The following is a 14,215-nucleotide window of genomic DNA, read 5'->3' as shown; positions in this document are numbered from 1 at the left end:
CGACAGGAGGATTTAAGTGAATTTTGTGCCCGAGGCTCTGTGAGAAGCGGGGAGCAGTAAGACGACGTAAAGAGCCCCCCCCCCCCCGCTTGGAAAAACGTGTCATGGGGCCAGTCCATTCCTTCAGGCTGGGCTAGGAGTTCAAGCACTGGGTCTGCCTACGAGTTTCCCTGGGTATGGGTTCACAAATGCCACTCCTGACTTTGGAGAGAGAAAGGGTGGAGAGGGAGAAAAGAAAGGAAGGGAGAAAAAGAAACAAGCATGCGTTATGGGGGAAGAACAGAACGAAGGGCAGAAGTGTGGAAAGAGAAAAAGGAGACCAAACTTAGAAGCCCCAAAGGCGAGTACCAACGAGGGAAAGGGAGAAATAAGAGGGGGAAAAAGAGGGAAGAGCCAAGAGAAAGAAAGAAAAAAGGTTGAAGGACAGGCGTGCAGGACAGAGACAGGGTTCCCGACAGTGAGACCCAGAGCTCACGCCTTCCGCGCGACCACTGCGGAGCCTGCTAGCCTAAGCGCGGCGGCACGCTCAAGCTCCGGCCCTGAGGCCATTCGGATGCCGGGCTCCGAGCGCTGCAAGCCGGACTCGCTGTCGCCTCGGTCGGACTCAAATTCCGCCAAGCACTTAATTTCTTCTTGGCTGCCTAAGGTGCGGCACGACACTGTCCGGGTGACTCAAGAGAGCAGCTCTTTAGGATTGCCACGGCAGCGGCAGCGAGTGTTACGCTCGTGTCCCTGGCCCCTGGCTCCTCGCGCAGCGGGTCGCGGCGACCGGTGGCAGTGCCCAGACTGATCGGGGACAGGTCCTAGGCCCTCCGACCTCCACAGCAGATAGGCCACAGAGTCCGGGGATGAAGGCAAGGAACACACAGCCTCTGGGGTACCTACTTGCAGTGCTGGTCTCCTATATCTGGAACAGCAGAAATAAAAGCAATCCCAAGAGTTAAGAAGGAAAGAGAAATCAGGCAGAGGCAGACACACTAGAAATAAAAATCATTAATACGAGCTGATGCCCATAGCAAACGCTCGACTATTCAGTCTATTAATGCCTATTTTCTTTAAGTGTTTAATCATAAGTTCAGCAAGTTTGTTCCTTAGCGAGTTTAACCACCGGCCCAGGTGCGCGTCCCGACTTGCTTCTGCGGCAAGAGCGCGCAGCCACGCAGAGCACTCCCGAGACCCGGGATCAGTCGCACCGTGCGAGCATCAGGCAAACACCGTCGGTTGTTTGTGTCCCAAATTCTGTGTCCCCGCTGTCCATTTCTTTTCCAGCTTCCTCTCACCACTTCAGGGGGAACAGTCTTGGGGGCTGGGAGTATACCCGGAGGTCGTTATGGGAGGACTCTTATGGCTGTAAGAGTCACTGACAGCAGGAGCTGTCCTAGGCGCTTAGGTGTGGGCCGGACCCTCTCACGAAAGGATTGTGGTTGGGAACAAAGTTCGTACAGACATTGGTAGGGAAAGATTCTGAGATTAGGACTCTAGGAAGAAAGAGGCAAACCATCCCCCAATATCAGAAGTGTGTTTTGTCCTGGAATGGAAACCGGGATGGGGCGCTAGGAAAAGCCAAAATTTGGGCTAACTTTTGGCCTCGGGCACGCCGCGATCCCGCTGTTCTGGCCCTTTCTGGCAAAGAAAACCGTTGTATGAGCAGAATTTAAATACACACTCACACACACCACATTACTACCCTAGTTTATAATTGGGGTAACGGAGTGTGCTAAATTCATTTGTAGTTTGGGGTCCTAGTGAGGCAGTCAAGTTTGCAATCTTGGCGCAAATGCCCCACCTCCGGAGCGCACGGCTGCAGCGCGGGCTTGGGAGCTGTGGGCTGGACTGAGAGGGGACACTGTGGTTTAGGGAAATGGCCCAGCGGGGACAAGTGAGGCTCGGTGGTCGTCGGGAAGCGCGCGCTTTGGGGCCCGGAGCTTCGCGATTCTGGATGAAGATGCTTTGTGGCAAGAGGTGTGGACATAGCTGCCTACAGGGTTGGGGGGGGAGCAGGAGCGGTGCCCCCTTTAGTAGGACTGGCGCTAAGGGAGGATAGAGGGGCGATGCGACTCGGAAAAGTGGCGGCTGGACTCCTGAGCCTCTGGAGAGGGCGGCGCGCGCCGACCGTCCTGCGCGTGCACATACACACACGAGCGCGCGCACACACACCCATACACACACCTGGAGCTGGGGGAGGGGGAGAGGAGAACCGGAGCGAGTGTCTTAAAATAGAGCCAGCCTGGGGAGCGCTCGACTCTCGGATCGGCGGGAGGCAGCGGGCAAGAGCGGTCGGACCCGGGGTGCGTAGGTCAGCACCCCGGCCACACGGGCGCGCAGGGGCGGGGTAGCGGCCGACGCCCCTCGGCTCGCGCTCCGCACCTGGCCCTGCAGGAAGTGCGCGCTGATTGACAGCTGCGGTGTCCCAAAAAGGCTGTAGTCAAAGATGCTGCTCGCCGGGTGGGTGTAGACGCAGCAGGCGCGCCCGTGCCCTCTCTGCTTTGCGCGCCTCCCCGGGCCCCGCCGCCCCTCTGGCTGCCGAGGAGCGGGGCTCAGGCCCCAACCTGCGAGCCACCTCCAGCGGTCCCGGACGGCCAGGCGCTCGCCGCGCTCAGGTCGCCAGGCTCTGGTCCCGGCTCACCATGCACTGCCACGCGGAACTGAGGCTGAGCTCACCCGGCCAGCTCAAAGCAGCCAGGCGGCGCTACAAGACTTTCATGATCGATGAAATCCTCTCCAAGGAGACCTGCGACTACTTTGAGAAACTTTCCCTCTACTCGGTGTGCCCATCGCTGGTGGTGCGACCCAAGCCCCTGCACTCTTGTACCGGTAAGACAATCGCTGGGCGATATAGTGGACTGTCGTACTTTTGCCCGTGTGCAGTCGCCTCTGCTTTCCAACCCGAGAGCGAGAGGGACCAAGGGATTCTTTTCCTGGGTCCTTGCGAGAACAAGTGGTGGACACTCAAGAGCGTTTGCAACCGGGCCTGGGCAGGTACTGCTCCCTGGATGGGAGATAAGTTAAGATCAAGTGGTCCTTGGAGTGAGATGCCAATGTAACATAAGTGTCCTGGCTTCTTGGAGAAAGCTTTCGTCTTCCTGGCACTACCGGGGGTTTTAGTGAGAAACTTCGAACACTTGAACAGATATAGTGCCTAGGCGGTTTCACGCAGTGAGCTTGTCAGTTTCAACTTGAATCTGGTGGTCTCATCTTTCACCTAGAGTTACATTGCTCAGCCTCTTTTGTAGTTTTACAGGTAAATCGGTTTCCTGGGCTTCAGAATAAACTTGTGACTCCATCAAACTTTACTTAAAATGATTGCCCTCAGGAAAGTAGTTTTGGACTATGCTGAGTTTTGACACAAGCAGAGAGGATAAACCCTTGTTTGTTTTAAGTGACTAAAACCTACACTAGTAACAGTAAAAAAAAAAAAAAATCCGTCAAACCTGGTTTCCCCTGTCCACAAAAACTAAACCAATAGGAAGGAAACAGAGAATTTAGTAATTACATTGAAAAAGTAGATACGTAGGAAATCAATCCAAAGACATTTAAAACAGGGCGTACACTTAGAGAAGCTCTGGGTTTCAAAGCTCCCTGCCAGATTGGGATCAGGCTACAGAAAAGTTAAGTGTAGCTAAAAGGGTTGGAAATATTTTAAAGGAAGTTCTTGATGTGCTTCCCACTGAGAGCAAACAGCCAGTGCTTTGGACCTTTGCTTTTCTGCTTGCTGTATGGCTGCCATGAAATAATCTCACGGAATTAAACTTTGAAAAATGGACGGATATGCTCACTGCAGTGGTTGTTAAGGACTTCTTTTCTGAACTCTGGGGATAAAAAGCTGCTAAATGTAATACTTGGAATTCTATTTCTCCCTTGGCTCTATTCATGGTCCAGCCAAGCCAGTCACTAGATCTAAATAATAAATGCGGGGAGAGGTTTTTTTTTTTTTCCCCCCAAATCAAGTTACTCCTACATTTGTTTGGCCATAAAATGAATATTACACTTCTTTCAGCAAGGTAGTTTTGGACCTGATATCCCACAACAAGCCTTGTAATACTGAATTTTATGAACAAGAAAATAATCAAGACATACATTAAAGAGATTTGAGAAACAAGATAGACGCCCACCCTGCTGGCATTTTGACTGCTATATGTAGAGTCTCCAATGAGTCGTCTGTGAATGTGTTGGGCTGGAGAAGTAGGCTAAATCGTTGAGAACATTGATTTGCCACAGCAATACAAATCCCAGTGAGGAAGGACTTCATCCCCCTGTGACAATTCTCATTGTAGCCCCACTGAGTCGCTAGTCAGAAGATAGGTTGAGTTCCTGAAGACTCAGGGACCCCCCCCCCCCGTTTAGGACCTGCTGACTCGCAGGGGGCTTTGCTGTAATTCTGAGGCCACTTTCCATGGCTTGTGGGAGTCACAGAGTTGGGTCATGCAAGAAAACATGCTGGAAAAAGAGAGGGAGAAAAAGGCCCAGAAAGTTTTCACGCAGTCAGTCCAAGCTAGTTCCATGATTTATGGAACCTTGGGTGGAAAATAAAACAGGCACACTGCAGTGATTCAAAGACAGTTTTGTGGCTGTTAAAGGTGAGTTGACATGGTCGCAGGCTTGTCCTGTGTTCCTAGAAGTTCTTGGTTTGCGACAGGAGAGGTTATTGGCGGTGGTTTTCTTGCCTTCTTTTTCCATTCTTCCCCTGGATCGTTTCTTTCAAAATGTGCTTGATTTTTCTCTAGTTGAGACTTAAAATAGAGAAAGTAGGATTTGCTAGTGGAATTAAACTCATAAAAACTGGCTACAATAGTTGATACTTCCAGATCGTAAGCCTTCAGTGGGTTTACGGTTACAGAGAAAGCCTTACATGTATGAGATCATAGGAAGCCCATTAGAGACTTCTCCGGGGTTTTATGCTTTCAAAGCTGTCTTGTACTTTTTAACTGTCCAAAGCAGGGGGAAAAAAGAAACCTTAGCTAGGATAGCTACAATGTTTTAAAAATTAAATTAAAAATAGTAAAACTGTAGTTGCTGCTATCTAAAGCAAAACAGTAATGTATTTTTCAGGGTAGAGACAGATGTGCAGCATAGGTGGCAGAAGCATTGTGGGAGAAATTCAAAACAAGTGGAAACTTACACTGGAATGAAAGTGACCAATTTTCTCATTTTTAAAGTTTGCACGCCTTCACCAGCTTAAGTAACTGTGACAGAAGTGAACTTGGTCGGGCAAAATGCTGAAGAACTAAGACTAAAATTTTCTCCACAGTCCGCCCCACTGTTGACCAGTGTGTTCAATAAGCACGAAGGATAAGGGCGGAACAAAAGCCACAGTTAGAAGACTTCCACCTAATTAAGCAGTCCATGTTGCTAGATTTAGTAATCCAAGTGGCAATGCATGATATCAAATCTCCCCAGGCAGTAGAGTGTGTATTTAAGTAAACAGAGGAATGGAAATCTTTTTCATTAGTCAGATAATCACCTGGCAGTAATTCATTACTAAACATTCTCCCCTTGGTGGAACACTCCTCATTAGAAAAGCATTATTCATTTTAACAGGCCTTTATTGAAAACACAACAGTTTTGCTCTTAAAACTGGTTACTAAATGTTTTTATCTCCCAATAGTTTCTCCTAAAAGAGAATTGATACAGAGAAACAGAACCCTTTTTAAGCCAAACAAGGAAAGTTTATCATTAAATTTAAAATAATACACCCAACAAACTAAAGTAAGCCTCCCTTTAAACAAAGTTTACCACTCATGTCCTCAGTGAGGCATAGAATGTTTTTTTTTTAACTTGAGTATGTGACTCTTATCTTTAAATCTGATGACAGTAACCCTCCTACAGAATCAAAACAGATTGCCAGCCGGAAGTCAGAAATCGTGTCTTGAATATTAGAATGGTGTCAGCGATTGAAAGTTTACCCAAACGATGTACACTTTATGATTTTATAAGTGCAGCATGGCTTTTTGGGGTATGCTGATATTGTCTGTTTTGGGTCATCAGTAACCCCAAAGTCATTGAATAAAACTGGCTCCTCCCACTGGGCTAGATCACAAAGCCATGGGCACTTTAATTTTTGGAAGCTTTGCCTTTAAGTTTTAATCTTTTAGAAGTAGTCAGAGTTTCTATTTTCGAGGAGTGTTCAGAGGAAACAGGTAACTTGTTCTACAAACACAAGCATGCAACGGTTTACCCTAAGGCTTTTCCTGTGAGATTATTGATAAACAAACCAACAGTATTATAATTTATTGTCGCTCTTAGCGTGATCTTACAGTTCGTCATGCTCGTCTGCGGGAAGAGAATACAGATATTTGGACACTTTTATAACCTGCAACTTTTCATTATTCCAGTAGGATCTGTATAGTCTGGCTCCTTTTCCCTTCTTGGGCAGGATGGTTATACTGAATTTATCTGTGATTTTTTTTTTTTTTTTAGTGTCAGTCCTTTCGGTCTGCCCACGGTATTGGAGCTGGCAGGGGCCGGGAGGTTAATCTTCCCAAGTGGAAGATCTATCTACCTATCTACCTATCTATCTATCTATCTATCTATCTATCTATCTATCTATCTACCTACCTATCTATCTATTGCAAAGTCACAGCGCCACATTAATATTTTGACATAGTTCAATTTACTTTTTACACCACTGTCCTTGTCAGGATTCTCAGAAATCAGGAAGACTGTCCTATCTTGGTTATGCACCCTGTATAAACTCCCTGGGTGCAGTCACACCCAGGGGACAGTCAACCAATTAAAAGGGGCATTTTGGACAGGATAATTATCTTAGGAGGTGGCATTGAGAACATTTCATCCTCTGGTGGGACCATGAGAAACGAGTTCTTAGGGGTGGTGTCCTTGGGCACATTTATCAAAAAGACTGGATGTCATAGCAGTGAAAAGCTAAAGGAGGCCCAGACATGTGTGACTCTGTTGTAGATCGCAAGTGCTTCATGAAGCTGGCTGTACCAATCCCCCCAAATCTCAGCTCTTTTATTTGGAGACAAAATCCCGTAGCATATTGAGAACTTGAGAATCGGGCCCTGGAATGTTAATGGAGAACCATAAATCAGGGTCTGGGAAAACCATGGTCATTATCAATGCTGCCAGAGGCAAGCAGGGTTTTCTTGGTGGTTACGTCCACTGCTCTGTCCTGCTCCCATTTGAAGGGTGAACACACTGAGGGACACCCAGCTCCACAAGGGACTTGTTCAGAGTCAGAGGGTATTCCGAGAGGAGCTGGTGACTTACCGCCTCTTAAGTTTTACAGTTCTCTTTTTACATTGTGGTGTGAGGGGTTCCTCGGGAATTGCCTGTAAGAGCTTATGAATCATTTACGAGCCCAGTCTCTGCTGCTGCCGATTTTCCTAATCACAGACGAAAAAAGGATTAGAAATTTTGCTCGGAGTTAAAATTCCTCCACCAATGTCTGCAGTCCTTGACATCATTGAATTTGATAATTTAATTGAACAAATATTTATATTTGCTTGGAATATATATGCTCATTTATAAGGCCAATGCCTTACAAGTATGCAAGCTATTTATTCTCTGGGCTGGAAGACTGAATTAGTAATTAAAGCATAGACAGTGTAAAGTTAATTTTAGCATATTGCAGGTTTCCCAGCTGTCTATATGAGAAGCAGTAAGAACTTAAAATAGTTGTTTAAATTGTAAAGTGAGATTAGAAAGAAAAGAGGAGAAAACAGAGAAAAGAGAAAGAGTGGATTTCCGTTCAATCTTGAGGTTATTAAGGCTCAGCCCCGCACCACAGGACGTCTTAGAGCATTTTGTTGTACAGAAATAAGCAGACAGTAAACAGCGAACATTGATTCTACCCAGATTCATGCTAGGTACCTTACGTCCCCTGGAACCTGGTGCTGCCCATCCATCTGGTACTGCCCATCCATAACATTCATGGCAGGGTAAGGGGCAGAGGAAATGTCATAGCCAAGGCATTTTGAGTGTCTATCTCATTCCATGAGCAGACACCTGCAGGAGCAGGAACAGATGAAAATTGGGTGGAGCAGCGTTTCTAGTGTCTCTTGAGATGAGCTCACAGCTGGATTAGCCAGCATCCTCCTTTCTATCCACGAAGTTGCTAAAAAAACCACAGGTGTTTTATAGAATGTTCACAGGGCATCCTGGTACAAGCACACATGTCTCCTGGAAGCAACAGAACAGGAGAAAAAGGGGACTAAGGACTGAAGGAATTTCCAGGCGACACACCCATCAGCGCCTACTGTTTTAGCTGTTGGAGACCCACAAATGGTGTCTCTCCACAGTCAGTGTGGCAGATACAGAATCAGCATTAGGATTCATCAGGACTCTGACTAGGACCTTGCACCAACTTAGTGGCATTACAAAATAAATACTCTCCAGGAGAATGTTCATTTATTATTCTTATTATTCTTATTTTTCAAAACAGAATGTCTTTGTAAACTCTCAGGATTTAATTTATTTTTATTGCAATTTAATAATAGTTAGAAAGAAACCTCTTGTTAAAATAAGTGCTCTAAATAAAAACAGAGTTTCTTTTCCATTACAGTGTCTACTGACTCATCCTTGCCAGAGCATTTTATATGGCTGTTTAAGTTCTTGAACGTGGAAACTTGGCACTGACCTGAGGAGGAAAGTCTTGCACCTAGATGGTCTCAGAAGGTTGTCTAATTATACTCGGGGCTGCAGCTGAGTCTCGAGTCAACCCTGGAGAGGGGAGTGGACCCGAGTGTAGGTACTGAGGAGTTTCTGGTGTCCGAGTCCAGTTGAAAGCGATTACCTGGAATAGTAATCACCAACTGTAGCTAATATGAAAGCACATCTGAGAAGGTCCCTGCCAGTCCCCAGAAGGTGCTGATGTCAGGATGACTCGATAGGTCTGGCAAGCAACTGTGGATGTTTCCTAACTCCGACGGCTCAGGGCACAAAGGCAAGCACGGCCATCCACCTAGGAAAGATCAGATGCAAGTGATGAAGATCTGGAGGGAATTGATCATAGCACATTAAATATGTCACCAGCCTAGGCAGATCATATATCTGTTTTTCTTAGGACTAGGCCTCACTATGAATTCTATTGGATCTATAGATGTGTAGTTCGAGCCCTCATCAAATTTGAAATGCTATTATCTCAGCCTTCTGTGTGGGGGAAGGTAGATGTGCACTGTTATGTCTGCTAAATGTACTTTGTTTCTTTGAGACAGGGTCTTGCTGTGTAGCCCTGGTTCAATTGAAACTCTGTAGACCAGGCTGACCTTAAACTCACAGGGATCTGCCTGCCTCTGCCTCCAGAGTGCTGGGATTAAACTTGTGTGTGCCACCACTCCCAGATTCAATATACTTTTGATTACTACTTTTTATAACACACGACTTAGTTCTTTGATAAATGCTATGACTGCCTTTTCCATTTGCATATTCAAGATCGAATAGCCCCTGGGAGAAGTGCAATCCTCTCAGGACTAAGGAAGCTTTCGAAGGCCTGGCTGGATTTCCACTCCAGGAAATACTTGAGCACACACGTCCCTCTCAGCCTCCACCACCCTGTTCTTCAGGGCTTCCTTCATTCTGTGACATAACAATCACTGGGATTCAAGTTAATGATCCTGTCACAAACAAGGTGGCGGTCCCCTGTGGATTGAGGTTTAGTTTACATAATACCTTGGATTGCTGACTGCGCTTTTCCTGAATGGACACCAGAAACAGCATGACTTCTTATCTTGGGGGAGCTAGCTTGATTAGGCAAGAGGGGTTGCAAAGAGCCCTCCCTCCGAGTCTTGCAGTCATCATCCAGAGAAGCCTATAAACTTGGGAGAAATGACAGATCTACTTTCTGTTCAACCTCCTTATTCACAGGCATAAGTACAATAATGCTAGTATGTGCCAGTTTTCCCCTTCTGCCGTATGGATCCAAGTGATGAAACTCATCAGGTTTGGTGGCAAGCATCTTTACTTACTAAGTCATCCAGCTGGCCCAGTTATAGTGTGTGTGTGTGTGTGTGTGTGTGTGTGTGTGTGTGATTGATGTTATAGCACTGAAATAATGGCTCTTAAAAATCGGCTCTAGAACATCCCCGAGAGGGGCTGCTGTTATCTCCCTTTGCTAGTGTGGAGCTTGAGAACTTAAGTCGCATTACCAGTGGTGCAGTCAGACCATGCATGGAAGGGAAGGATTCGATGGCCAGTGAAATGCAGGGATGCTCAGCCTCACCGTGGTGGTGTCTCACAGTCACTGGGTAGGCAAAGCAGAGGATCTGGCCATCTCAGTTGAGAACAGAGATATAGAGAAATAGAACTCCAGATGCCAATGGTTAGGGAGTTGTTTAGTCTGATGACTTTGGGAGGATTTTCAGATTTTATTTTTTTTTTCGGTGTTGGGATCAAACCTGGGGCTTTGTGCAGGCTGAGCTGGGACTCCACCTTTTGGGTTAGATCACCGTGGAGAAGAGCTGGCAACTTCTGGCAGTGCTGCGGATGTGTGCAGTCTGCAACGCAGTGCCTCGGGAAGCCATGCCTTGAGGAGCCAGAGGAGGTGTGCAACGGGACACAGATAAGAACGTTGCTCATTTCTGTGTCTTTTAGATTAGGGAAAATTAAAAGCAAGCGAACAACCTAACCTGCTGTTCAGGGAATAAAATAACACATGCTGTAATTGTGCAATAAACTGTATGTAGTAATTAAAAATAAATGAACTAAATGTGCTTGTGTCAACACAGATCATTTTCAGAAATAAAAAGGCCGGGGATGAACAAGCTGTAGATTGATGTGTACAGTCTGGTGCTATTTACAGAGGGAATGAAAACACTCAGGCTGGTACAGGATGCTAGCAGGCAAGAGGATGGAAGTGGGGAGAGTTACTGCCATAGTTTTATTTTCCTATGTCATTATTTATCATTCAAAAGGGCCTATGGAGGCTCAGTCTAAGCATTACTAATCTGTCACTTGTTTGTGGGTTCACAGATGTTCATAGTATTATTCTTTGCGATTGTCTGTCTAGTTGAAACTTTTCATAATGTAAACATTGAAAAGCGATAGGATGAGGGACCGCACATGTCCACGAAACGCTTAATCTTGTGGAACTTTTGATGGCGTTCTCAATAGCTTTTCCATCCTGAGACAAAAGCTTGTCGGCAGCTTTGCAGTGGGGACACAAGGTCACTTAACAGCCACTGGGGCTTCTGAAGTTGGGTTTGGGGTCCTTCCCATCTCCCCAGCCTTGCTGACAGCATTATTTCTCTCTACAGTAACTGCCCTACCCCTATCAAGGCTTTGGCATTCAATCAAAGAAACTCTGAGCTCCCAAAGGAATTATTACAATTCTTACTCTTAATTGTTGTTTCTTGCTAATATGAATCAACAGTTATATAATTCTGAAATATTAGAATTTCTTATTCCTAACAATGGTTAAAGTCACAACAAACTGCCTTTGATTTGCATCTTAATTTTATAAAATTTGCTGATAAATTTGCTTGGCTTTTGGGCAATGGCTCATTGGTACTGATATTTTACTTTTCAAAAATTGTCCAGGATAGTTGAGATTAAATATCAAAGAATGTAATGTTAAATTGTAGTTTCTTCACCAAGGGGGATAATACTATTGGCCCACTGTATAAGTTTTCTTTATGTTTTGTAACCATTTAAAAATTTTAACTTAAAAAAACTGTTTACTGTGTGGTGTCAGGGAATGTTGGAAAGGATGAAGGTAACCATGGTGATCGCCAGAGAGATGTTTGTTACCAGTCATAAGCGGTCATCGTGTTGTTTGGAGGTGCTAATCTCAACGGCATTATTCTGTAATGACAAGTGTCGTGGCAGCTGCTTTACTCTGCTATCTTAACAGTCCAGACATTTTAATTACCATTGCACGCTAGATCTAATTTAGAAATACTGCTTTTAGACATTTTGGCACAAATAAAGCCCTTTGTGAGCTCTGCCCTCCTTTTAGTGAAATAGTTGGTAATTGGCCAAAGCATACGCCACCCTCCATTCCCCAGATTACTCCTTTATGCCCAAGCAAATATATGAGGAAAGATACATCTAATACCTCACAACACGGCAAGAGGAGTGAAAAGAGTTCAGTAAGACGTTGGCAGGGGGCATCGCTCTGACATAAATATAATATGTTGTTACAATTGTTCTATTTATTATTATTAGTCACCTACTGTAGTTAATATATTAAGCTCTGTGATAAATATGCACGAATGGAAAGAAGCCAGGGTGGCATACAGGGATTGGTTCTAGAACACTTTCATCTATCCTTGGCAGATGCAGAAACACATCTTTGGATAAGGGTAAGGAGGATGACTGAATTCCAAAGAGCTTCCAGTCAGCCACGTACATGTCTATGAGAGAAATGTAGGGGACATCATTCTGCAGGGGTGAAGGTCTGCACACTGGCATTACATCGGATAGATCTGCTTTTGAATCTTCATGTTGAAACTGCCTGGGACAGGGGCTGGTGGGGTGGGTGGCTCAGTGGTTAAGGACTCATCCTTTCGTAGGACCAGAATTCAGTTCAGTACTCACACCCATCTCAGAGGATCTGATGCCCTCTTCCTTCCCCCTTAGGCCCCCTCCACCCCCACAGATATCCATGTAAATGGGATATAAAAACAAATCCTTAAACCATTGAGCTGGGTATGATGGTGAATTCCCCCAGTCTCAGCGTAGGCACATACATTTTTGTGAGTTTCAGGCCAGACTGGTCTACACAGCAAGACTTAGTCAAGACTACCCTGTCTCAAAAACCAAATCATCAAACAAACCAAAAAAGTTAAGATGCAGGATATTTGGGGGTTTCACTGAGCGGGAGAAAAGGAATTTTATCTAAGTTACTTCCTTTCTATGATTAAAGTATTTTATTGAAAAACTTGGTATGTCACCTCTGAAGCGATTTTATTTGGAGTGTTGTTAATTTTGTTTCTCCTGGCTATCATGGTAACTCATGAACGCTCTTAGCTCATTAGGCAGCCGGGGCTACTTCAAGTTCATTTTCCAAGTTGTCTGTTCAGATCATAGCATGACCCTGTCAGAGGACTAGCTATGTTGTTTTTCTTTTCTTTTAAACTGGAATATTCTGCTTCTGATGCTTGGAACAATTAGCCTAAACAGAATGCATTTCGCTGTTTAGGATGTTGGAAAAATAAAAGGCAGCTATGTGCCAGGCTTGAGCTAAGAACTTGTAGGACATAAAGGTAATTAAACTAAATGGAGACTCTGTATGAAGTAGTTCCCATTACCACTGCTTAAGGAAAATGACGGATAAATGCCAGAGTTGAGATTGGACCATTTGTCTGTCTCTTTCAATGTAAAGTTACATTCATGTGATTATTAGGTATGTAAACTAGACTTCAAATCTGTCCCCTTTCATGAAGGCTTCATAATAATATATTTGTGTGTGTGTGTGTGTGTGTGTGTGTGTGTGTGTGTGTGTGTGTGTAAAACACATACAACAAAGTCCAGTTTTTATTGAGATTGATGTTTTCAATGATTCCAGAAAACTTTGGTGAAGCAATGGGATTTGAGGTGGGAAATGGCACATCTCCACATCAGGAGATTTCAGATCTGTTGTCATCTGCTTCTGTGACTCACTTGTTGCTGGGTGACAGTGGCTGAGTCTCTCCTGGGCATCACTGAGCTGTGATTCATTAAGTAAAGCTGTTCACAGAATATTCAAGGGTGGAATCTAAGTTCCCTCATTGCTATGGACTGGATAGAAAATGCTTACCACGGGTTCAGTCTCCACTTATCCCCATTTTAATTGACACACGCGTGTGGGGTGTGGTGTGATAAGTCACAGTGCCATGAAGTGTCTGATGATCCAAACCTGTAGTTACCATTTCCATGTCGTTGCACATGTCTCACTTGTTTGTGCTTTGAGCTCCAGCTAGCCGCCTGCAGTGTATGTCATGTATTGTTGTGAACAGCAGCTCCCTGCTGTGTGATAGAGTAAAAGCGCTTAACCTTCCACCTAACCAGGTTTTTTGATATCCATTGTCCATTCCTATTTATTTATTAGTTTCCAATCATCTCACATGATCTTCCTTCCTTCCTTCCTTCCTTCCTTCCTTCCTTCCTTCCTTCCTTCCTTCCTTCCTTCCCCCTCTCTTTCTTTCTTTCTTTCTTTCTTTCTTTCTTTCTTTCTTTCTTACTTTCTTTCTTTCTTTCTTTCTTTCTTTCTTTCTTTCTTTCTTTCTTTCTTTCTTTCTTTCTTTTCGGTTTTTCGAGACAGGGTTTCTCTGTGTAGCCC

The 14,215-nt window shown here is 45.0% G+C and overlaps 1 protein-coding gene across 1 annotated transcript in view; it reads left to right on the top strand.

The window, feature by feature from the left end:
• Nucleotides 1–2,439: 2,439 nt before the first annotated feature.
• Nucleotides 2,440–14,215, top strand: part of Barx2 (BARX homeobox 2) — a 65,534-nt gene continuing 53,758 nt past the window's right edge. Inside the window, exon 1 of the mRNA XM_021207659.1 lies at nt 2,440–2,814. Within this exon, the coding sequence (XP_021063318.1) occupies nt 2,628–2,814 (187 nt within the window). The 5' untranslated portion in view covers nt 2,440–2,627. The remainder of the gene's footprint in view (nt 2,815–14,215) is intronic.

Source organism: Mus pahari, chromosome 10 (assembly GCF_900095145.1).
Source record: "Mus pahari chromosome 10, PAHARI_EIJ_v1.1, whole genome shotgun sequence".
NCBI lineage: Eukaryota > Metazoa > Chordata > Mammalia > Rodentia > Muridae > Mus > Mus pahari.
This window is presented reverse-complemented; position numbering and strand designations above follow the sequence as displayed.